The sequence below is a fragment of the Primulina huaijiensis genome, unplaced genomic scaffold, assembly GCF_012295235.1.
Source record: "Primulina huaijiensis isolate GDHJ02 unplaced genomic scaffold, ASM1229523v2 scaffold42415, whole genome shotgun sequence".
Taxonomy (NCBI): Eukaryota; Viridiplantae; Streptophyta; class Magnoliopsida; order Lamiales; family Gesneriaceae; genus Primulina; species Primulina huaijiensis.
The window spans coordinates 6,121-30,422 of NW_027360177.1; the positions used below are offsets into that span (position 1 = coordinate 6,121).

Below are 24,302 nucleotides of genomic sequence, written 5' to 3' on the forward strand. Positions count from 1 at the left end.
TATACCATATCAATGATAAGTGATAATGGGAAGATGAAAGGAGATGAGTCGGATTGGACTAAAAATAAATTATTAATAAATATTAAGGTCATATAAAACTTCTTTCTCCCATTTAGAATAGAGATATTTTAAGACTCTTTATGTGTCAATAAATACGTGATTGAGAGAAATGTTTGTATGTAAGTGATTTCGAACACTGTTTTTAAGCTATTTAGTCAAATTTTTATATGTGATGCTAAATAAATATCGCTAAATAATATGCTCCATTTGATCATTTTGTGTTATTGCAACGAGAAGAGTTTTTTTAACCTAGCGTTAATATGTTTATTGTTATATGTCATTTGTATTGATCATGTTGTGTTTGGATAGCTTATGTGATTTGTTTGTTTACCGAAAGAAAATAGAAAAAAAGACCACATATCCCACAAAATTGGTTTTTTTTCAATTTTTTATTATTGAGATATTTTGTTAATTCTAAAACACATATTGCATGTTTTCTATTTGCTTAGATTACTTAGTTTGAAGTGACCTAGAAGATATTAAAAATGCTAAAATGTTTTTTCGTTTTTACCTTATGTCTCAAAATATTAAGAGATACTATTTTTTATTTATTAGGACAAATGTATTTCCAGACTTCTGCCAATAATTCAATATTCAAAATTTTTACGACATTATTATATTTTTTATTCAAAATTTTTTATTTATATTGATAGAGGGTATTTGAATTCGAGTTTTTAAATGTTTTTTTATATTATTTTTGTAGTATCATTTATTGTGAAAATAATAGGTGGATTAAAAAAATTGGTGGATCTAGGACCTCTTTGGTGGAGGACAAACATAGATAAATTGTTAAAAAAAGATAACATCCAATAGATTTTTGGCATGCGATTTTGTTCTAATTCAATGAGTATGCATGATTATAAATTTAAATTATAACCCAACTTAACATATGCTTTGTTATTACCAGATATATTTTGTTAACGGTCTAATATTTTTCTTTAATTTAAGAAAAAATATGTGACTTCGTATTATATTTTTACGGCTATTTTTCTTAATGGTTTTATTCAAGGATTTTTTACATGATGATTTTAAGACACCATATTTCTTTTGTGTATTTTTTTAAAAGAAATAGATTATCTATTAAACAATGACGTTAATAAGACGTCATCTCTTTATTTCAAAAAAATATTGGAAAATTTATACAAATTATGAATAATATGAGTTAATATTTTAATTTGAGAGTTGTTTATGCTTTTTGTTGCTCGTATATATTTCAATTTCTTTGTTATTATACTAAATAAATTATTTTTAAACTTTGAGTTATCATTTTTTTCTTATTGAGGTTGTTAGTGTGATGATTTTTTTATTCATTTTGGTTAGTATTGTAAATCGTCATTGATTTTTCTGATATTCTATGATGTGCCTTGTTGTTTATATGAAAATAAGTATATAATGTTACAATATTCTGTTTAAATATAAAAATATTTATTAATATTATCCATAATCAGAACCATAGTCTTACTATCACTGTGACACTTATTTTACAATAGCCATAATTTCTAAATTTCTCATTATATATTTTGAAGTTATAAAGTTCTTTACATAAATCATGTCCTAAAAAAATAGCTACAAGTTCTACAAGTATTATCGATGAAAATTTGACATGGCATAAAAAATGAAGATAAATGTAATTTTGTTAAAAAAATTATTTTTCAAGGGAAAAATATTTAAAAAAACATAAAAAACTTTAAAAATCTTATAATCATTTTGAAGTAAATGTACATGTAAAATTTATTTGTTTTTACATAAAAACGATTTGAATTCATTTTTATTTCTCTTTTTCTATCCCTTTGATACATATAAAAATAATTATTATACATAAAATCAATCTAAAATAATTTTGATTCTTTTGAAGTGTTTTATTATGGTACCAAACAAATATTTGTGTTTGTCAAGCATAGGATTTTACGATTTGGCACATTGACACCCACATCAGTGCAATCTTCATTGTGTTCACAATTAGCTTAGTATAGAGCTTTGCACGGTAGATCACAATTATAAGAAATAAATACCGTGTCTTGGGTAACAAAGCAAACAAAAAATATATTTATTAGTATTGTTCCGAATTTCAATAAAGATATATTTTTTTTTAAAAAAAATGGAGTGCAAATTTCATCACGAAGAATGAAAGCTAAATTTCATTTTGGCTTCAATTTCTTTTAAATTCCATTAATTAATAGATGAAAAAAAAATTTAAATTCTATTAATAATTAATAGATGAAAAACAAACAAACATGTATTAACGATTATTATTAAATGAAAATAAGTACATACATACAAATTCACAATTCAAACTCTTATAGCAGTAATAGATAATAGATGAAAAACAAACAGACAAAAATATTTTAAATTCCATTAATAATTAATAGATGAAAAACAAACAAACATGTATTAATGATTTCCATTAATTAATAGATGAAAAACAAACAAACAAAAATATTTTAAATGTCATTAATTAATAATTAATAGGTGAAAAACAAACAAACACGTATTAATGATTATTATTAAATGAAAATAAAGACAAACATGTAAATTCACAATTCAAAGTCATATATTTATAGTAGTAATAGTATAATAGTATATAACACTCTCATGTATTTAGAATAGAATATTGACAAATTGTATTGTGTATACCTCCAAATGAGGTGGCCGATCATCCTCCCCGGATTCATCAATCTCACCAGCTTTCTCCACATTTCTTTTGAAAGTTTCATAATTTGACTGCATCATAAATTCAGTCAGTTATTATTTCATATAGTAATTCTATTTTCTGATTTAATAAAATAATAATTTCAACGAAATATTTTTTTGAGTGTGGGTATCTTTGATGCTGAAACACCACCTGTACTCTTTCCTCGTTTGCCTCGAATTCATCACCACCGCCGTTGAGTTCCCTTTCGTCATCTCCGGCGGACGAAAAATACGCCTCCGGACACCGAGTTTTGATCCCATATTTCCTACAAAATGGAAGCCAACTCCTTGCAAACAAGCAAGCCTCCTTCATTGCAATCAACGTCACGGCGGCGCCGCCGTCATCGGACAGATACACCGCCAGCTTCTCCACCGGGTAGTCAAGCGCCATGGCCGATAAAACCGTGTTCATGACCTCCACCACCGGCTCCTTCTTAGGATCCGCTGTGCAAATAAACACGTCTATCCCGGGGAGCTTCTCATCTGAGGGGAGATTCTCCGGTGCCACGGTCCTCACGACGGGCAACCACCGGAAAGCCTGGGTTAGCGTCCAGATAAAGGCGAAAATAATCTCGGAAACAGTTATTAATGCCCAGGAAAGAAAGGGAACATTTCCGTGCATGAGGTTCGAGATTCTGTAGTAAAGTAGAGCTGATACGGCCAAGAAATGAAAAGCCATGTGCAGGCGGCTTAGAGCGGTGCGTGGCTGCTGGACTGTTCGCGTGTTGAGAGAAAGAGTTGGCGCCATGATTGAATTCCTTGAGGTTAAGGCTTGGCTGAAGCTTGCGTGAATTGAAGCGGCTGCCATTGCAGAGTTTCTTGGTGGGACGGATTGGATCGCTGCTGGTTTAATATAGTGTTGATGGGAAGGTGACAACAAGAACAGGAACATTCAAGTATTCTGTGTCTTTATTTTGCTGCCCTATTTTTCCATAGATATTAGTGTGGTAAGATGGGCCGGAAGAATCCTATTTTTTTTGTACTAATAATGACAAAATGTAGCATATTGGATATGGAATTATGGATAGTACTTGACATAAATAAACATATGGACACGTATTTAATTGCAACGCACATTTCATTCTTGGTTTTATATGTTTAATTTAATTTTCCCATTTCAGTCTTGATTGTTAAATTTTATTTTTTTTTTATTTATAATTTTAGTTTTTTTTCGAGGTGATAATATATTTTAAAGTTTTGAGATCAACATAATATTTTTATTCTCACAATGGTAAAAACTTGTGTGAGGCGGTTTTACGGGTCGTATTTTGTGAGACAGATCTCTTATTTGGGTCATCCATTAAAAAGTATTACTTTTTATGCTAAGAGTATTATTTTTTATTGTGAATATCGGTAAGGTTGACCTGTCTCACAGATAAAGATTCGTGAGATCGTTTCACAAGAGACCCACTCTTTCACAAAAAGTAAACATTATTTGATAACAAATTTTTTTGATACGCATGCATTCATGGTGTGTCGAGGGGTACTGGTACTTTGTTAATGGTGAGCTAAGACAAAAAATTTCACTAACTTGACTTATTTAAGTAGATAAATTACAAGGATCGAAGTATTTTGAGGTTTGATTTATCGGATCAAACGATGTATAATACTTTAATAATTAGAAAAGAATTTTATTACCTTAACGTGATACATTATTTGTTCAGACCCTTGCGAACTAATTAAAGGTTCGGGTAGTTCGTGTTGAATACTACGTTAAGTGGAATGTATGCTTCAATTTTGAAGTATATATAACATAGCTCTAATTAAACAATAAATATATTAATAATAAAAAAATCAATTAAGATTGTGTCCATAGAATATTATCGAATAACTGGTAAAAAATTTCATTCCTTGTGATTTGTAAGTTCGTTCTAAGTTTATACAATTTCTTTTGTAAATGAAAGTGTTTTCACAAAATTTCTGGAATATGGGTGTGCGAGAGCTGCAAGTGTACCCATTTATATAAAAACGTGAAAAATCTAGCTTTTACAAATCAAACGAAAATGAATTTCAAACTTTGATTATTAGTTCTAATTTTCTAAGAAAACCGCTAAAACGAATGATTTAACTGGAAAAGATAAAATTTCTACCATGATCATTGTATTTACACAATCACGAGGCATCTAAAATGCGCATAAAAACACAATGAGAATTGGTGGAAATTTGAATGAAAAACTAAACAAAATATTGGAAGAACTAAACTGAAAAACTTAGGAATGAAACTATTGCAATGAACAACTAGAAATAAATAGAATTTTAACATTGAAAATAAATTTTTTGCATAGTTGTTGCAAGATAATGTTTTGAGTTCGAAGTGTTGAGTTGTATTGTCGTATTCCAATATGTCAATTACTTTTAGAATGTATAAATCGGGACATAAAAAATACAATGTTAGCCGTATAGCCTGATATTATCAATTGGGCCTTAAAATCAACATGTGTTTACCGACCCATAAACATTTAATTTAAATATTTTCCTACTTGATAATTGATAACTTTTTTTATTTTATTTTTTTAAAAAAACTAACTTTCTTAATATATAATCACTGTATCTAATTATATGTTTTTTGTCATATTTATTGATATCCAATCGCTTCTTTGTCAAAAGAAAAGAAAAAGTGAAATTGTGGCTACGTAATATATCCGAGAAGTTGGTCAATTGATTTATCAAGATCCGTTTTTTTAAACATAAACCCGTAGTTAAACAATACCCTTTAATCATTCTTTCTCCATTGATGGAATTTTTTTTTTATGAAAACTTGTGTTGAGTTGTAAAAAAAATAACTATATCGATCATAACAAATTTCCAGCTAGTGATCACTCGATTTCAATTATTGGCACCTAATTCGAAAATAAAAAATCCCTTTCATTATTTAATTATTATCCAAGAATTTGTCATTTGATCCAATACAAAACTCATGTTCTATCTAACCAGACTCGTGAGAAAGTAATATTTTTCACTCAATATATAAATCATATCAACTCATCTTTAAGATATAAATCCGTGAGATCTTCGAAATACCTACTCTTGATCCAAATACATCTAACATGATAAAGAAAAACATAATCATTTTCACAAAATGTCATACGTCCACTTCATGGGTTGCAAGAGAACAAAGCATGACAAAATTACATCACAATTAATCATCTGGAGTTGAACTAATTTAGCTTTTTGCACCCTTTAATTTGGTTTCAGGGGCCCATTTAAACCTAGAAACATAAGCCTAACTATTGCTGGGATTGCTATATTTGCTGATTCAAAAAAGTTAATGAGGTGGAAACTGATACAAATATATTTACAAATTTGAGAGTTTTCCGCTTAATATGAACATATCAATACGAACTAAATTTAATCCAGATAGCCTTTGTTTTAATAGTTGGGCCTCTAGCTATGATTTCACTTACGTCGAACAAAAATTGCTACCAAATAAAGGCATGGTCCCTAATCAAATAGACTTGGGAGGGGGGAGGGGATGTGACGCTTAAATTCAAATTTAGAAATGTTTCAAAAAATATGAATTCGAGAAACATTAATTAAAGAGGAATAAACCAGAAATAATGCCAATAGACATAGCATGTGGGATATAAGACAGATGGGTTTAATTAAGTGGTATAATGGCTTTATCAAAAGGGTTACCAAATAGTAATCAAACATGGGTCTTTGGTTAAAATTAGCTGTCTCCCTAATCATCATTCGTGGAACTTAAACTTTTTTGTTTTGACAATTTAATCCCAAGTGTTGAATTTTGCAAGTGGATTATATTGTTGTTGAAGGCCAAAGAAAATAGGGTAAAAATTTGTGTGAGACGGTCTCACGGGTCGTATTTTGTGAGACGAATATCTTATTTAGGTCATCCATGAAAAAGTATTACTTTTAAGCTAAGAGTATTATTTTTTATTGTGAATATCGGTAAGATTGACCTGTCTCACATATAAAGATTCGTGAGACCGTCTCACATGAGACATATTTAAGAGATAGAGGAAATATATAAATTGAGATTTTATTCAAAATCTTTTGGCTCCAATCCAAAGGCTAAAGTAGTAATTCCACATCCAACATATTGGGACAACTCTTGTTTACACAACCCTCACATATCTTTTTGCAAATATTCAAAATTTACAGCAGCCGTCAACTAACGCCGTTATTTTATTCCTCCCACCCCCTCTATAAACTATATGAACAGAAGGAAGACAGAACCCTGAACACACTGTAATAAAACACAATTGGGAGATTGAGAAATCCTCTCGACAAGGATAACCCGGAAAACAATTGAAGTCGGAAGATCAACATCACGTTTTTCTGTGAGAAAAATTGGCTCATTTTCGATATCTGTGTTCTGTATATGTAAACATGTGTTTGTTTGCGCATCCATTTATACGCTGGTCGAACTAGGTTCATTCCGGTATTTTCGTTTCTGAGTTTGGAGCAAGAATATCCATTCTTTATGTTTTTTTTTCTTTGTTCAAAATAAAGCTGCATTTGTATCCTGCTGTTTGTTTTTTTTTTCTTTCGTGTTTTGGCTGAATTTTGGAGTTGATTTATCTAATCGTGGTGAAATATCTTTTTGTGCTTGATTAGGGATAAGTTTTAGAGTGTTCAGCAACTCAAAAGCATGAAATTGCTATTTGCTAGAGTTCGTATAATTCAGTGAATCCTATCATCAATTAGTTTGTGCATTGAAAGTTGTACGTTTTCTTGTTACTTCGTACTGAAAAAAATCTGCCGTTGAAGTTCACTTCTTTGATGAATTTGACTGGATTCAGAATAAGGTGAGTTTCTGTGTTTTAGTTACCTTCAGAGTTTAAAGAAAAAAGATAATTGGTGAATATTTATCAATATTTGGAGAAGATTTTTCATCATTCGAGCTTGAAATGATCACATTTTGCTTTTGTGAGACTTTTCCATACTTTGTGTGTGAATAACCATAAAAGTTTGATTTTTAAAGAATGATCACGTGTTTGGTTTGTGCAACTCGCATATGATTACGTTAGTATATCAAGGGAAAACATATGTTAGCATGAGTAAATTTTGTTACCATAAATTTCGTGTCTCGATTTTTCTTTGCTGTCGTGAAGCAGCATGATACAATTTGTTAGAATATGATCTAGATTTCTTAAGTTCCATCATGGGGTGCCTAAAATATTAATGATTGCAACTTTTTCAGCATGCTCTTATTTCATTTTAAGAAACCAGCCTTTCCATCAAGCGCGTTTGTCCAGACTGCATAAAGAAAATTAAATTGAGTAAGAAGAATAAAGATCTCTTACTTTTATGAATTTAAGCATGTGCAATAGATGGATAGAATGAATGATCGATGACGCAGGTTCTTAGCCAATGATTTTGGGTAATTTTGTTCTTAATATATTGATTTTGGGTAATTTTGTTCTTAATAGTGCATAATATTTTTCAAGTTGTGTAATGCCATGTTTTCATGCACTATGTTGAAATAGGCAAATATAAGTACTTAATCTTGAATGACATTATCACATCACGATGATATCTTTCCTATTATCTCAGAGTTATGGGGCTTGAAGGTAGTGACGTTCATATTGACAAGGAGCCAGATGGTGTTATTATATACTCAAATGGTGTCTCCTATGATTCATATTGCACAAATGGTGTCAACGTTGACACAGTGAGTGCTGGTCAAGTTGATCTGGTTCAGCAGTATGAGCTAAATAATGTGGGTCCGCAGCTTGATGATGTGTTGGACGACTCCACTAAAATAAAGGAATACGAAGTGAAGGAATGCAATGCTGAAAAGTTGGTTGAAAATTCTAAACTTTGTCAAGTTGACCAACACGAGCCGAATTTGCCAAGCGATTTTAACATGTTTGAGGAGTGCACATTATCAGAAGGTCAAAAGGTGGCAGATTGCTATGAGGAGACACTGATCTGTGGAAAAAAGGTTACCAAATCTGCTGGCGGAAGCTGTAAAACTAAATGCACAGTTCCAAATCCCTTTGCTTTGGCAACTGAAAAGCGTGCTTCAGGTGGAACTCTTTCGTATGGATTTGATCTTGACAATATCACTTCTGGAGATAAATTATCTCCAATTCGTGCTTCCGAACATCCCACTTCTGCAAAGCACAATCTAGTAAATTTCTTGAACCGATTTTTAGATATTTAAGTTTGTATTTATAGTCTTTTTGAAGAATAATAGTCAATTCCTTTTCATTATCTGAACTTGTACACCTGCGGTCTTCAGTCTTCTTTTTGTTCTTTTTTTTCTTCAAAAAAGAACTGGTGAGACAGAATGTTTCACTTTCGTGGTTTTGTCGATTTTGCATGACTTTGTGGTTTGTGGTTTCTATCAAAGCCTCTATAAATTTAAATATTTTGCATGAGAATGCTAGTATAATAGAGAGAAATCAAATTAGTGGTTTTGACTAGAGAAATTGAGACTTTTAGTTTCTACGGCCAGTGGGATGTCAATATCATTTGTTATGCATTCTCTATCTGTTACAGACAAGCTTGCATGTTGTACCAAGGAAGCCTCTGCTACCTGATAACAAGAAACAACCGGACGAAGATAAGTGTTCTGTTGCCTCACGGTACCCAACCCCACAAAGACTGATTCAGTATCTTTCCCTGTTTAAGGTTCTTTCTTATAACGTGACACTTTCATCTAATTTTCCATATTCAAAGAACAACGGCATCTGCAAGAAAGTTAAGGACAATTGTTGCCTCAGCACCTGTGTTTAAGAGCAGTGAACGCGCTGAGAGAAGGAAGGAGGTTTGTTTCTATCGATTTATTTCTATATGATTAATCGTTGTACATATGAAAGCCAAACTAGAATGCATGATTGTGACATTTTTTTAACTACGCTTGTATATTTAGTTCTACTCAAAATTGGAGGAGAAACATCAAGCACTTGAGGCTGAGAAAACTCAATGTGAGGCTAGGACTAAGGTGATTTTACTCTCTGATGAGATGTTGTCCACTGCTATTAGTTTGTAGTTCAAATCCTCCTCCACTTTTGCTAATGTTATTAAAAGTGCTTTCTGCTCTTTTCTAAGCTGCATCTCTTTAGTTATATCTCTTCTTCAAACGTGTAGGAAGAAAAGGATGCTGCGATTAAGCAACTAAGAAAGAGTTTGTTATTCAAGGCAACCCCTATGCCTAGTTTCTACAACGAGGGACCGCCACCCAAGGTTGAGTTGAAAAAGGTACTGCAGTTTTAACTCATCTTAAAAAATTGTGTCATGTGCCTTCCATATCCGACTTGTGAGCCATTCAATGTTTTAGGGGAGAAACAAATATTGACTCGTTGATTTTCCTATTTGAAAAATCAGCCACCTCCAACTCGTGCAAAATCACCCAAGTTGGGCCGAAGGAAGGGCAGCCGTGATGCAAAATGTTCAGAAAAGGGAACTCAAGAAGCCCATCACGGTTTCACCACTTGCAGAAATAGTCCTCCTAAGACTTCCACAAACAGAAAATTTGGGGTTAATATCCAGAATCGTACTCCTTCATGCTAAATTAAAGAATAAACATGTCGAAATTGCTGCTCGACACCGAGCCATTGTGGGTTATCTAATTAATGGTGGAACATGGTTAACTTGTTGAGGCCTAATATTCTCGAGTCTTTGAGCCTTGTAAGTTGTGACTGGTTACTGCTTTGTTTGGACCTACTCATGAATTGAAAAATTCCATTTTAAATTGTAAAAAGTTGATTTAATTTACTTAGATTTGTGTTATATATATACTCACAAGTGTCTGCAAATCATATTCCTGTTGTTGTTAAGGCGCTATCTGTCATCTTACCTATGATATTTGTTCTTTCCTTTCTTCAGTTTTCTTGTCTAAAGATTCCATCTCCTAGTTTTTTTTGTTGGTCTTCAAATTTACGTCGTAGACAGTGTTTGAATGGATTTTTTTAAGCTTCAAATTGAATACAGAGACATGGACAAAGCAGCTTTAAGAAATGTTAAATTAATGATCATTGTTAGTCCAGTATATTTCTATATGAAAGTCAATGTTTCATATCCATTTGTAAAAAATGTAGCAAATTCTAAACATACATTATTTGAATCTTGATGATTAAAGATATTATTGTGAATATTTTCTTTTAATAATTAATATTTGAATTTATTCATGATAATTAAATGGATAGTAACAAAATTCCCAAATATTATAAAATTAAAGTCAAATTTTTTTGTTGAGCATTTTTTGTTTCTTCCTTTCATTTGTTTATTCGATGAAAGTTTGTTATATTGGGTTGCATTACATGTAATTGGATTTAATAAATTTATATATATGTTTCTTTGTTTTTCACTAAATTCGTTGAAATTAAGGATGAAATGAATGTGAAAAGGAACGGCTAAAGTCTATGAAAAGAACAAACCATAAAGATAGATTTCATCTTTTATGTGGTCAGACATGCATATCTGATCGAGGTTAGAATTCGGGGATCATATATATAAATTTATTGAATCCAATTACAAAAATTCCCAAGTTCACTCATATGACCTGGTAGATGTAAACAATTTAGAGAACGAACTTCAATATGGATATAATGTTAATTAAATCATATCACACAATTAATTAATCTTGAACATTTGCGGCAACATTATTAAATTAGTTTGTTTTGACTATTACATTCGTGTTTTCTCCTTTCTTTTGTTATTAATCTCGTTTTTCTTCTCTTTTTGTTTGTTTTCTGTATATTTTATAATTTTGAATACTTTCTTTTTTCTTACTCAATTTGTAAAAATTTGTGTACCCGGAGATATCAAAAGATAAAAAAAAAGAGATTTTTTAATCATGTTAAAAAAAAGAGGCCTGCATGTTTGTTTGAAACAATTTTCAATTTACTATTAATGTACGTATAACTTGTTGTTTAAAATAACGAAAGATTAATAATATGTGAAAAATAAATTGAAATATACAGATAACATAATTATTTTTAACTTTAATTAATATAAAATTTGAGTTAAACATTTGACGAAAGAGTCTCATCAGTATTTTTGAATGATCATATAACTAATGAACAAATGCAACAATTATAATAAAACTCGGTTATACACTACATCTTTATTAGAGATAAATATAAGGTCAAAACTCCTCTGTGACGGTGTGATATTTTCCATTCTTTCTTGAAATTGTAAACTGCCACTTTATTCTTCATTGGAGTTCTCTTTTTCCTAAAGTGGTGTCAGAGAGTTAGTGCTCTATTCTTCTTCTCACAATCTTCCATGGCGAAGGGAGCTCAAATTGAGCGTTGAAGGAGGATTCGAGTAGCCCATACTATCTCTCTCCACCCTGGGTTAATTCTTGTGTCTCATTTGCTCGCTGGTCCCAATTTCAACGCCTGGAGCAGAGCTATGTCCATGGCGCTGATTGCGAAGAACAAATTGAGCTTTGTTGATGACACTATTGCTCGACTCTTTGATATGATGATTTGTTGTTGTTTGCTGCGTGGAATCGATGCAACAACATAGTCAAATCCTGGATTTTGTACTCATTAAGTGGAAAGATAGCAGGCAGCTTGATTTATTTTCCGACGCTGATGGGGGAACGCGTTTGGACACGCAGAAGTCCACAATAGGATTTTGTGCGTTCCTTGGCAAATCTATGTAAAATCGAGTGATATGTTATTTTTAAATATTTAAGTTGGATGCTATTGTATTAAAAAATAATGAATTATTATTTAAGGGTAAATAAATTGCAGGAAAGTAATGTGAAATGCGCACCATTTTATCCAAATGGAGATATATTGCATCTCTGCCGTTTTGGAGTAAATCCAAAATTTTATCCGATTTGCAATGTATATCCCACGCTCTCGATCGCGTTTGAAGTAGTTTCTTCGAACAATAAATATCGTCTCTCCCATGCGCGTGCCATCACGATTCATTGTTCGACTAGGAAAGTGGAAAATCGAGAACTTGCCAACTCACCATCCTCTCGGGTTCTATCCAAGAATTTGATATGAAACCGAACTGCTGTTTATCCTTCTGAATAAACGAGGCATCTTTCCTAACATATTCCTCTATTTCGTTCTCTAGAAAAGACCAAATCCAATCCCTGCCGCTGCTACTCGATTTGAAAATAGTAGTATCTCGTTGCGACATTTTATCTCCGTTTGCACTTTTCCCGCATAAAAGGTAGAAATGGAGGGGAGATGGATTGATTTAGATAATGTTGTGTGGAATTTCTTCAATAACCGGTTGATGATGGAGACATTAGTTGACTTATTAGTTTGTGCGGTGCCGATTTGGGGGGCGGTGATGGTGGGTTTGCTGATCGGTTGGTCGTGGAGGCCAAGATGGACCAGTCTTCTTTTTTTGGGATTCCGGTCCAAGTTTCGGTTCATTTACACCGCTTCTATGGCTTTCGGAGCTCGAAGGTTTTGGTTTGCGTTTACGGCGCTGTCAGCGTTTTCGGTTTGTCGCCAGCTGTGGTTTAGTTTCCGTAGCAGGAGTCGGAAGGAAGGTGAGGAGTCGGGTGAGGAATTGGATGATTCAATCACAAATTTGGCTCCGGGAATGACGGCTGCCAGTGCTGTGGCTGAGGAGTCGAATGATTTGGTTTATTCCTGCCGTTGTGATATCAAGTTGGTTTTTCATTTCTCTTAATTATTTGATGATCATACGACGAAGTACGAATCCCAGAATTTTACTGCGCTTGTGAAATGAAGCTTATATACGATGAAATGTGAAATTTTTTATGCAATTCTTTTGTTCAGCGTTTTAAACCCAATGTAAAAATTAATCAATTTCGATGCATTGTTCATTGCAGTCGTAATTATGTTTATTGGTGGATGGTGACGGTGTTAAATGAATCTGACCTTTTATTTTTCACATTACCTTTTTGGGTTATAAAACGCTAACAGAGATTTTTTTTTTAAAATTTTCTGATGCTTGGATCAGTATGTCGAAAAATAAAGTTACGATAAGATTATGCCAAACCTAGGCTGAAATATAGCTTGTTGTGCTGAATTTATGCTCTAACATAGACCGATGTTGCATGTCAGAGGCCTGAACCCACAAACAGTGCAAGCGTCTAACTAGTTTTTTTCCCAGAAAACTGTAGAACGGTAGCTTCTCTTCCACTGTTTTGGTCATGCTATGACGTGGCTGTGTCTGTGTGTGAACCTTTTTATGGGAAAAAATGCGGTGATATTGGTTTGACAAGGCTGTATCAGCCTGGAAAGGCCTCTTTATTCGATTGTGGCGAAGAGTTGCACTTCACATATGCCTGGTGAAAAAAACTTTGAATTGCTCTATTTATTAGACTCGCTAGATTTAATTTCATACAAGACCTGATCATTGATTATGTAGGCCTGCCACTTGTACTCCAGATGGGGGACCAAGTGGTATCACAGAAAAGGATCTTCGACACTTGTTACATCTGCTTGACTGGAAAGATGGGGAAATGGCATGGCAAATCATTATGGAGCGCTCCACGTCTAACTTCTCATACCAAGCTTGGCGCCATGAACCAGACGTAAGACTATGAATCATCACGGAAATTTCCTCCTCATGCTTTTAGAAAAAAACCATGAAGGGATTAGTAGTTACTGTCATGTGATGATTGAAGACTCCCATGTCTTAATTTTATGCATATGTGGAGAGAATATTCCATTTTCTCCACCTAGACAGTAATTTATTTTCTCGACATCTTCACCATGATGCTAGATTGATTTTTATGGAATATTTTGTTCGTAGACGGGTCCTATAGTGTACCGCAGCAAAACCGTTTTTGAAGATGCAACCATGGAGCTGGTCAGAGATTTTTTTTGGGATGATGAGTTTCGGTCCAAATGGGATCCTATGCTTTCATACTTCAAAATTTTGGAAGAATGCCCTCATACGGGGATGATGATTGTTCACTGGATTAAGAAGGTCCGTAAGACAGACAGTCCACAACTGCATAATTAAAGTCCTCACTAATTTATTTGGGTTTTTACCTAAGTTTTTGACATATTGATGTTTGATTACTCCTGCATACACAGTTTCCTTTCTTCTGCAGCGACCGGGAGTATATATTTGGTAGAAGAATATGGGAAGCTGGAAGAACTTATTATTGTGTGACAAAGGTATGGTGTATGTGATCAAGATCTATTATTGCAAGTAGTTACATGTTCCTCTGACCTTGCATTTGCTATTCTCACTATGTTTCTACTTGTTGAGAACCAACAAATATATTCTTACTGGTTTGCGTGTCTGTCAATGCTGCATAGAAATCCAAGCGTAGCGAGTGTTCTGTCGTATGGGCTAAAAAAGTTTGAGGTGTACCATCAGCACCTGTATTTTTTGTACATAAATATGAAAATTAATCTACATAGATGTCGAATGCAGCAAGTGCCCTCTTCAACATTGCCAAGGAGTGACAAACCTAGACGTGTTGATCTTTGCTTTGCAAGCTGGGTTATCAGACCCGGTAAGTTTGTTTTATCAACACATTTACTCTTGAAGAAAGTTCATGAATACTTACATATCCACAACTATGCAGCACCATCCCTTAAAGGAGATGGCCATTTTTCCGCATGTGAGGTCATATATCTTCACTACGAAGAAATGGGAATCCCAAAAGACGTGGCCAAATTTGGCGTGCGTCATGGGATGTGGGGAACCGTCAAGAAACTACATGCTGGCTTTCGAGCGTATCAAAACTCTAGAAGTTCCGAGCTATCGCCAACCAGGTTCGCTCGTATGGCAGGAATCACTACCAAACTTGCATACGAAGGAATGGAAAACGATTCAGAGGGGCGATTTTCTGGTCAAAACGAAGAGAAAATTAAAGCTGTAGGATGTGAGAGACATAAAGATTGTGGGGGAATCGATTGGAGATGGTTTGCAATTGGTGGGACTGTTGCTGTTGTTTGTGGGCTTCGAATGGGACTAATAGGAAGAGCTTTTTTGATTGGGGCAGGGCATAGAATTGCTAGAAGGAAGAACTGTAGGTGATATGTACAATGTTGTATGTGTAGATAAATATAATGATTTTTTCTTCTTCTTATTATTCATACAATTATTGCCATTCGATTTATAGTATTTTGGCACAAATTGGGGGCAAATAAAGCAAGGAACGCTTCAATATTATTTTCTAGGTCAGTAATCATTTTTTGTTTTTAAAAAATAATGTTTGGTCTGATGTTTATATTTAATAAATAAATTACTCAAAAACTAATATTAAGAAGTCGGAAAGGTTGACTTTTAGAACTTCTACTTTGATTCGTCTTTAGAAAATATTATGTATCACGTTTTTTTACTAACTTTTATAGCTAGATGATGAGGATAATCAACTAATTAATTGCTTTATTTACAAATCATACCACATGCACCGAGGAATTTTTTGGATTTAAATAATTGAAACCCAATATATATTATTTGAATCAAAGCGCTTTCATCAGGATTAGCAATTAAAATCAAAAGCTACAAACATCATAATTATAACAAGATAAAAGTAATCGTGGATGGCCATTTAAAATATGAATCCTTAAATACAATAAATTATGCATATCGGTCCATTAAATTTTATATTAATGACATCAACATCTGATGTCTCTTCTGGAGAATCCATACCTCTTATATCAGTGTATGAACAGCTATCTCTCGAGTGTTGGGTGCAATAATTGTCTTTACTTGGTAAAGCGATCGAACTGTGGTGCTTGAGTTGTTGTGCGGTTTAAAATATTTGAGTTGCACCATTACTATTAGCTATAGCTTTTGGTAAAGCAGCAAGCGCTCGGTCCTACAATTGGTATCAGAGCCAAGGTTACGGGTTCGATTCTCATTGATTGCAAGGAGTGCAATGATTGGGAGGGAGATTGTTGGGTGCAATAATTGTCTCTGCTTGGTAGAGCGATCAAACCGTGATGCTTGAGTTGCTGTGTGATTTAAAAAATTTGAGTTACACTATTACTACTAGCTATAGCTTTTGGTAAAGCGGAAGCACTCGGTCCTACAATTAGTATCAGAGTCAAGGTCACGGGTTCGATTCTCATTGATTGGAAGGAGTGCAATTATTGGGAGGGAGATTGTGGGTGCAATAATTGTGCTTGCTTGGTAAAACGATCGAACCGTGGTGCTTGAGTTGCTGTGCGGTTTAAAAGATTTGAGTTGCACCATTACTACTAGCTATAGCTTTTGGTAAAGCGGCAAGCGCTCGGTCCTACATCGAGCACATGTTCGGCCTTAATGGGAAAAGAAAATGGAGCACCTAACAACACATCTTCACATACTACCGTGCGTTAATTGACGAGTCTGTACCATCACTGGAAAATAAAATTGATTCGCTTTCACCATAATACTTTCTTTAAAAAATTTAATTTTTTTGCTGATTTTATTAAACTTACATTCAAATATGTTTGCAAATTGATATAGTTGATCCACGAATATTATAATCTGGAAGGTGTTTTCGAGAAATAAAAGTATATTCTTGACATTAATTTTTAAGGAGATGATTCCTGTTGGATAAATCTTAAAATTTTGTTACGTATTTTTTTTAGAATTGAAATTGAATGTATAGTTATGTTTTCCTTGAACTCCTTCGAATTGTTTTTATCAAAAAAAACACGCAATACGACATAACTCTCGACAAAAAATGTTTAGACCTATATAACGATGGTTTTGCAGAAACCGTCGCTAATTTACATCGCAACGGTTTTTGAAACCGTCGCTAAATGCATATAAATATCGCTTCCAGCTCTGAATATCGTTGTGTTGCTGCGGACCGTAGCGACAAGATTATATTCCGTTCTTGAGGTAATAAGCTCGAAATTCCAGCTTTTTAATCTGATTATATCTTTGTTAGATTCAAATTTTTTATATCGTTTGTTAATTAATTAAGTTTTGGATCGTGTTTCATATTTACACAATATGATATTTATTTTAATTTATTTTATTCCATGTATTAAACTTTTTAACGAATGACTAAATGATAACAAATTTAATAATTGTATAAAATATTCAATAAAATATATGAGTTATTTATTGTGTTGGTGAGTGTTTATTGAATGGAAAAATATTCTGTCCTTGCAATCGAAAAAAATTTCAGAACAAAATATATTTCGATGAAAATACCGTGTTATTTTGGATGAGAGGGGGTTTTGTGTGAAATTTGTCTCTAATGTTTCCAAGTTAAATAAAGTTACTTTTCTGTTTATTATTTTTTATTTTATAAATAATAAAATGATATGTAACAATGTGCAGTGAAACATCGAATGAGTGTTGGAAAAATGTTTACTTGGAAACTATCTATACAATAAATAGGGTTGAGTTATTTAATCTTTTAAAGAACCTCGATGCTTATCATTATATATTGGTCGATTTTATTTTTTACTTGTTTTTACTTATTCCAGTGCTCACTTTTTAGGCTCTTCGTTTGCAACAATTTAAAAATATCCATCAATTAATCACATCAAATTTTATAATTGCTATCAATTTTATATTTTTGGGAAAATAAAATATCTAAGGAAAAAACATATTGTAGCCTAATTCATTTGTTGTTTTGGTTTTAAAAAATAAACATATGGGTTGTGGATTAAAAAATATAACCCTTTTGTTTGCATTTGGATTAATGAATTTTAAATTTATTTTTATAGTTTTTTTTAAAAATAAACTTCAAATTCTTCTCTTATATTTTTATATTTTATTTTATTATTAATAATAAAATTACAATCAAAATTCATACTCAAATCAATCCATTCAAATACGACCTTTTTTTTTACTACCATACAATTCATGAATCATTTGCTTCAAATTACGGTGACAGTTCGTTGAACATAAAGACTGGTAGCCGGCAGGTTACGGTTCCGCTTGTCGAATCGGGTCAATGGGCAGGGTTAATGGTAACCGGCCCATTGGCCCGGTAACGTCCTGGGCCGGCCCCCGATCAATTCATGCACATAGAAAAAACTAAATTGGTGTTTACTTTGGTGAGAAAACATCGCAGAAATCGCCGGTCTACTCGCTGAGCCTGGACTGTCGTGGAGCAAGTTTCGCGTTTCTCGCTTCAACCAGGTTTTAAATCTCCTATTTCTAACGCTACCATGTTTTTATTTAACCTCTAATCTGGTGTAATTTTCACTATTGGTTAAAGCATTGTTTCCTCCCTCGTAATTTCTTGAAGAATGGTGGAAGGTTGTGTCTTTTGTGTGTGATTTGGTAATTTCCTGTGCTGGGTCTTTTTTCTTCTCCTTTTGTGTTGCCCGTTCATATTTTTCTCTCCGTTTTTGGGTGTTAGCAGCAGCAAATGCTGAAAATTTTACATTTGTTGTGTTTTGTATTCCGGCCCAACAAGAAAAGAAAAAAATCAAAAAATTTATGAGTCCCCGTAAAATCAAATTAATTTCACAGTCCTTTATTTTGCGCTTGGATTTTGGAACTTCTTTCGGTTTCTGCATTTCACTTTTCCCTTTGTTCTCTGTTCCTCGTTTGTGTTTCAAAAAGTTCGGATGTTGGATTGTCCTGATAACTACTTATAAATTTCTAGTCCTTTGATGTCAATAAATGAAAATTTCTAGCTCTATTTGCAATCTATGTTTTATGATTTACATTACTGATTGCACGTTGTCAAGGGAATAACTAGATGAGTTCTTAAGTCACCGGTTGGAGCGTGGTTTGGTATGATGTTCAAGATCGTTCTTTTCTAGTAAAGGAAGAAAAAACAGCAGAGAATCTATGATTCAAGAGATATTCTTTAGTTCAAGTAAATAAGAACTTAATTTTCTTTTGTTGGTGACAGGTCTAATTGTAGAAAGAAGTAAAAGTTGCTGATAACTCTTTTTTTTTACCTAGATTTCCAATTAATAACTAAGAAGTCTTTATCAAGAAGATAAAAGTGTGAGTTCTTCCTTTTGTGACATTAGGCAAATAAAACGAATTTTGTCTTACGTAGATGATCAAATATAGAAAAGATAGTCATATATTTTTTTATTTTTTTGCATCGCCAGAAAATCTCATTTTCACTAAAAATCGAGGTTCTGTTGTATTCTAACAAATCTTTCGATAATTTGTAAGAAACATTTTCTTATTAGAAGATAAGAAGTCAAGAACAAAAAACAGAGAAATTAAGGAAAAAAATATTTGGTATGTTGTTCAGAAACTTGATCAACATTCTTTTCCAGTAAAGGAAGAAAAAACAACAGCTAATCTATATGGTTCAAGTGATATTCTTTAGTTAAAAATTCAGTTGCTCATTTTACCACTCCTTGATGATGTAACAATCTTCTGTCATGGGAATAATTTAACAAATTCGATTCGTCCAGTGTATTTACTTCGTTTTGTTGCTAAAAATGAGTGACAAATAAGTGGTGATATCTTAGGTATTTGGCGAAACTTATTTTGACCAGCTTTATCGGCTCTTATATCTTAGAAATGTTTCAGGAACTCTCAATTTGTAAGATTTTATTTTAAAAGTAAACTTTGGATAAAAGAAGTTGATAGAGTTTAAAGATATTGCAATTGTTTGATATTGTAAACTCTTTTGATTATCATAATTATAGTTGACATTTTGTCTGATGTATTCTGTGGCAGGATGTTGAGGAGGGAGAGACCTTAAAACCTTAAAAAAATTGAAATATATTCCTCAGTTTTTTTTTCCCATGGTGTCAACACCACATGCTTCTTTGGTTACACTAATATCTGTGAACTCATGCCTTATTCTATGGTGGAAGAAGAAAAGGGAACAATGCGTAGTTTTCTCAATGTCACTTGCTGATAATAATATCATTGTCTTGTAATTTTTTAATGCACCTGTATTCAAATATTGCAACGATGACTTACAACTTATGAATGATTCTGAAGACATTTACATATGTTACTATTGTAATTACAGGCAGAATCAACAAAAATGTATCTAAAATCAACATTATCATGGAATGTGGTGATTCCTGCCGAGAACCTGGATGCTAAAGGATTGATGCTTCAGAAGGCTATAATCACTCGCCTCATGGACGATTTTGCGTCCAAGAAGGCCTCAAAAGATCTGGGTTATTTCCTTGCGGTAACTACGGTGGCAAGCATCGGGGAGGGAAAGGTTAGGCAGCACTCGGGTGATGTCCTCTTTCCCGTAGATTTTAGCTGTATCACCTTCAAAATGCTCGCAGGTGAGATTTTGGAAGGCACCGTCCACAAGATCTTAAAGCATGGTGTTTTCTTGAAAAGTGGACCTGTCGATAAAATATATCTCTCTCATCAAAAGATGGCCGACTACCAATATGTTGCCGGAGAAAATCCCTACTTCATGAACGAAAAGTCGTCTAAAATCGAAAAAGGAGTGGTGGTGCGTTATGTGGTGATTGGGCAGAAGTATATGGAGGCCGAGAAAGATTTCCAGGCGGTTGTTAGTCTGGAGGGTGACTACCTAGGACCCATTTCTTAAAAATGTCGCCAGTTCAAAAACCCAGTGTTTCTGTAGATTGCTTAATCCTAGGTTGTTTTAACGTCTTTGATAGACCAACGGGATCTTAGTCACGACTGTGAACTGTTGGTTTGGATTGTTGATGGCGGAGTGTCTTGTTTGACTTTATACTTCACATAATTCAACAATTCTGGTAATGATGCAAACGCGTTGTGAAACACTTGTGGATTTCGGATTTCATGTTATTGGGAATTGCTCCCTTCAATTATGATATAAATAGGGAGGAAATTTTTTCTTTGCAAGAAGATCCCAAATGGTTTTTCAAATTCCGTCGAATTACACAATTGTACAGTTGTTCATGCATCGAAATTTGACGTTTTCTATTATTTTATATTTTTATGCTATAATCTGGCTTTTTAAAGCAAGTTTTTGGCTGCAATGATGAGATATATGCCTTATTGAATTTGGTTGGAATCGAGAGTCAAAATTATCTATTATTTTAGTTTAGTAGATTAACATATTGTCGTTGTATGTAACCACACACTACTTAAATGTTACAATACAATTACAACATGATATTTTCATTTTATATTTTGATCCCAGACGTTATTTGTTCGAATCAAGTATTTGAGAGTTGTATATATAAATTTGAACAATCTTTTTTTTTTAATCTTGACTACAGTTAGATACAATGTCATAATCTTAACATAAAAAACGGATCCAAGATTTTATATCTGGGTGAAGTGAACTAAATACATATCGTAAACTTTTTAATTTCAATTTTTAGTTAAAAACCCATAAAATATTTCAATATTAAACTTCATATTATTATATTATCATACAATTTAATGTGTCAATATTAATATTAATAATAAATCAAATATATCACGATGTATTTATTTAATTAAAAGCACAAAAAATAGTTAAATAAATAAATTTTTAGTAGTTTTTTAAGAGATTTTTAGTATCTTTTTAACAATAATATAATACATATCCATAGTTGGATTAATATTTGAACCAAACTATCATTTTAAAAAAACGTTGAGTCATTTACGTTAGAATCAATTAATACTGGTATAGTATTTTAGAAAATATAGTCATATATACAAAATTAAGTAATAAATTCACTATTATTTATATATATTTCAAGTCCAACCACATATACTCACATTAAGTCCTACCACATATATTCAAATTAAATCTAATTCAACATGATTATGTAATATGTTCGCTATTATTTATATGGAAAACCAATATATATACACACACAAAACGCAAAGGTTAAAGATGACTCCAACCCACCATAGCCCTTACATAGATACTTCACCGCTTAACATTGATCAGAGCTCAAACACACCGTAGCCCAAACACATCGTTATGTATTGGGCTGCCTCATGAGCCAATCGATATGTCTTGTAAACTTCACGCTTTAGTTATTCATTTTTAGACGTGAAAGAGTGCGTAAGTGTGTTCGATGTAGCACATAGACAGGATTAAGTTTCAAAGCATAAATAGAGAAATGGTTACCTCGGAGGCCATTCATACTTGGGAAATCGTTTCTATCAGGTACCTATTAAAATTGAAACTTGAACTTGAATTAATCTCAAAAGCTAGTTCAAATGAGGATAGTCCAAGTGTATATATTATACACATCTAACAATAACACACATTATATTTTACATTTCAAGTAAATTATTTATTATATGATCCCTCATTTATTGAATAATTATTATTTTCTCTAGATTTCACATGCTTGTCTTAAAAAATTGCTGTAAAAAACTATTTCTAGAAAATCATTGACAAATATTAAACAGAAAAATAAATCAATCGAACAAATTATAGAAAGATAAATTTGATTTGTGATAAAATTTGGAGGAGAAATATAATTTAAACTAATACAAATGGATCAATGATACAGTGACATATGGATAACCATTGACCATCATGAATCGTATCCACAAATTATGTGTAGCTTCGCTTGAGATACCATATAAACACTAACAACTTGTTCACATCATGAGAAGTTTAGGAATGTTTTCTTTGTCGATATCTATGTTTGGTATGCAAGAACGTTTTCAAGTTCTGTACAATAATGACCGAACTGCATCTGCTACTCAAAACCATAATGTAGACAATACGGAAATCAAGTAAATTCTAAAAACTAGCTTCGCTAATGTTTATGACATAATTCTCTGTGCACTTAATCTCGACCATTTGACAATGTTATCAGATTTTCACTTCTCCTAAGTGTTACTGATGCTTTTCTGTCCATGCATCTCTTCGAATTCTGTTTCAGAATCCTCCTGGAAATCATATGGGAAATTTGTTTCCGCCGCATTGGCGTTGGGATCAATAGTTTCATCTAAGACATCATTCTCGCTATCCTAGATGCCGAGGTGAGTGTCATCTCCTTCCACCTGATTAAAAGGATTAAAGAGAAGGAAAAGGAATCAGAGAGTAGTTTTTTTAGAGCAAAAGTTTTTACATCTTTTCGTAGTTTTGTAATGGAAATGATGTTAACCGCATACCTCACTGTCCTCATTTTCTGTAGAGTAAGCAGAGTCGAGTTTATTGTACAGTTCTTCGTCTCCCTTGTCTTTCACAGTGGCCATTTGTTCCTATAATTGCAAGATAATGATTCTATTAACGTTTCCCAAAGGAAAGGCATAAACGAGGTTAAAAAAAAATTAATACACTCGACAGTAGCATCAGCCGACAAAGAAAATAATAAGAAAAGATGTACCAGATCAACTGGTTTACTCGTGTTTGCACCGTCGATATATGGTTTGTGAGGGCCTGCAAATGAATAGTATAAGCTGAAGCGTAAGTTATCTTTTTCGAGCTGTACATAAAAAGTACAAAAGAGCAAAAGGTACCTGGTGCTTTTGGAGTTCAATTGACCTGCACCGCCAATCCTTGTGTTTTTTTTTTATTCGAAGAGCTTAATTCTTCAACCTCCCGGGCTCCGACTCAGGAAGTGTTAATTCTGCCAAGCTCCTGCTCTTCCAGCTATCCAGACTCGGTTTCTGATCATTCACTATATTTTTCTCCTATGGAAATCTTACCTCCCCATTACCACTTTTAACCATGTTTTTATCCCCAAAAGGATAATCTTTGGAAAGTCCACCTTTTGTATTCGTCATCAGCCCTTCCTCAACATAAAATTATAGACCCTTTCTCAATCACTCTCCTAACATTCTCATCATTCTCATAGACATCATCCATGCAACCAAATTTTTTC

At 33.0% G+C, this 24,302-nt stretch overlaps 4 protein-coding genes across 6 annotated transcripts in view; 3 read left to right on the forward strand and 1 right to left on the reverse strand.

The window, feature by feature from the left end:
• The window catches only part of LOC140969609 (cellulose synthase-like protein G3), a 6,484-nt gene extending 2,797 nt beyond the window's left edge, over positions 1–3,687 (reverse strand). The window contains exons 1-2 of the mRNA XM_073431008.1: positions 2,903–3,687; positions 2,677–2,781 (exon numbers count right to left, since the gene is read on the reverse strand). Of these exons, the coding sequence (XP_073287109.1) occupies positions 2,677–2,781; positions 2,903–3,643 (846 nt within the window). The 5' untranslated portion in view covers positions 3,644–3,687. The remainder of the gene's footprint in view (positions 1–2,676; positions 2,782–2,902) is intronic.
• Positions 3,688–6,870: 3,183 nt separating this feature from the next.
• Positions 6,871–10,456, forward strand: LOC140969668 (protein WVD2-like 3). 3 transcript variants are annotated; one of them, XM_073431091.1, is made up of 7 exons: positions 6,871–7,052; positions 8,269–8,848; positions 9,220–9,305; positions 9,400–9,487; positions 9,593–9,664; positions 9,811–9,921; positions 10,048–10,456. In XM_073431091.1, the coding sequence occupies exons 2-7, from the start codon at positions 8,273–8,275 to the stop codon at positions 10,231–10,233; spliced, it is 1,119 nt and encodes a 372-aa protein (XP_073287192.1). In that variant the 5' UTR covers positions 6,871–7,052; positions 8,269–8,272; the 3' UTR covers positions 10,234–10,456. The 3 variants fall into 3 exon arrangements, with proteins under 3 accessions (XP_073287192.1, XP_073287191.1, XP_073287193.1); XM_073431090.1 differs by having other exon boundaries at positions 6,906–7,520; XM_073431092.1 differs by having other exon boundaries at positions 6,911–7,143.
• Positions 10,457–12,622: 2,166 nt separating this feature from the next.
• On the forward strand, positions 12,623–15,774 carry LOC140969643 (uncharacterized). Its single transcript, XM_073431044.1, has 6 exons — positions 12,623–13,307; positions 14,035–14,200; positions 14,422–14,598; positions 14,709–14,792; positions 15,055–15,136; positions 15,209–15,774. Exons 1-6 carry the CDS (start codon positions 12,865–12,867, stop codon positions 15,661–15,663), a joined length of 1,407 nt encoding a protein of 468 aa, XP_073287145.1. The 5' UTR covers positions 12,623–12,864; the 3' UTR covers positions 15,664–15,774.
• Positions 15,775–18,578: 2,804 nt separating this feature from the next.
• LOC140969603 (DNA-directed RNA polymerase V subunit 7-like) lies at positions 18,579–21,325 on the forward strand. The gene is made up of 2 exons (XM_073430999.1): positions 18,579–18,695; positions 20,537–21,325. Exon 2 carries the CDS (start codon positions 20,552–20,554, stop codon positions 21,080–21,082), a length of 531 nt encoding a protein of 176 aa, XP_073287100.1. The 5' UTR covers positions 18,579–18,695; positions 20,537–20,551; the 3' UTR covers positions 21,083–21,325.
• The last annotated feature ends 2,977 nt before the right edge of the window (positions 21,326–24,302 follow it).

Excerpts from the sequence above, each read along its gene's own strand:
- LOC140969668 (XM_073431090.1), top strand. The coding sequence starts at position 7,495 with ATGAATTTGACTGGATTCAGAATAAG. Across the intron at positions 8,849-9,219 it reads CTTCTGCAAAGCACAATCTA|ACAAGCTTGCATGTTGTACC; the intron begins GTAAATTTCTTG and ends TATCTGTTACAG. Across the intron at positions 9,488-9,592 it reads GCGCTGAGAGAAGGAAGGAG|TTCTACTCAAAATTGGAGGA; the intron begins GTTTGTTTCTAT and ends TTGTATATTTAG.
- LOC140969643 (XM_073431044.1), top strand. The coding sequence starts at position 12,865 with ATGGAGGGGAGATGGATTGATTTAGATAATGTTGTGTGGAATTTCTTC. Across the intron at positions 14,599-14,708 it reads TTGTTCACTGGATTAAGAAG|TTTCCTTTCTTCTGCAGCGA; the intron begins GTCCGTAAGACA and ends CTGCATACACAG. Across the intron at positions 15,137-15,208 it reads AAGCTGGGTTATCAGACCCG|CACCATCCCTTAAAGGAGAT; the intron begins GTAAGTTTGTTT and ends ACAACTATGCAG.
- LOC140969603 (XM_073430999.1), top strand. The coding sequence starts at position 20,552 with ATGTATCTAAAATCAACATTATCATGGAATGTGGTGATTCCTGCCGAG.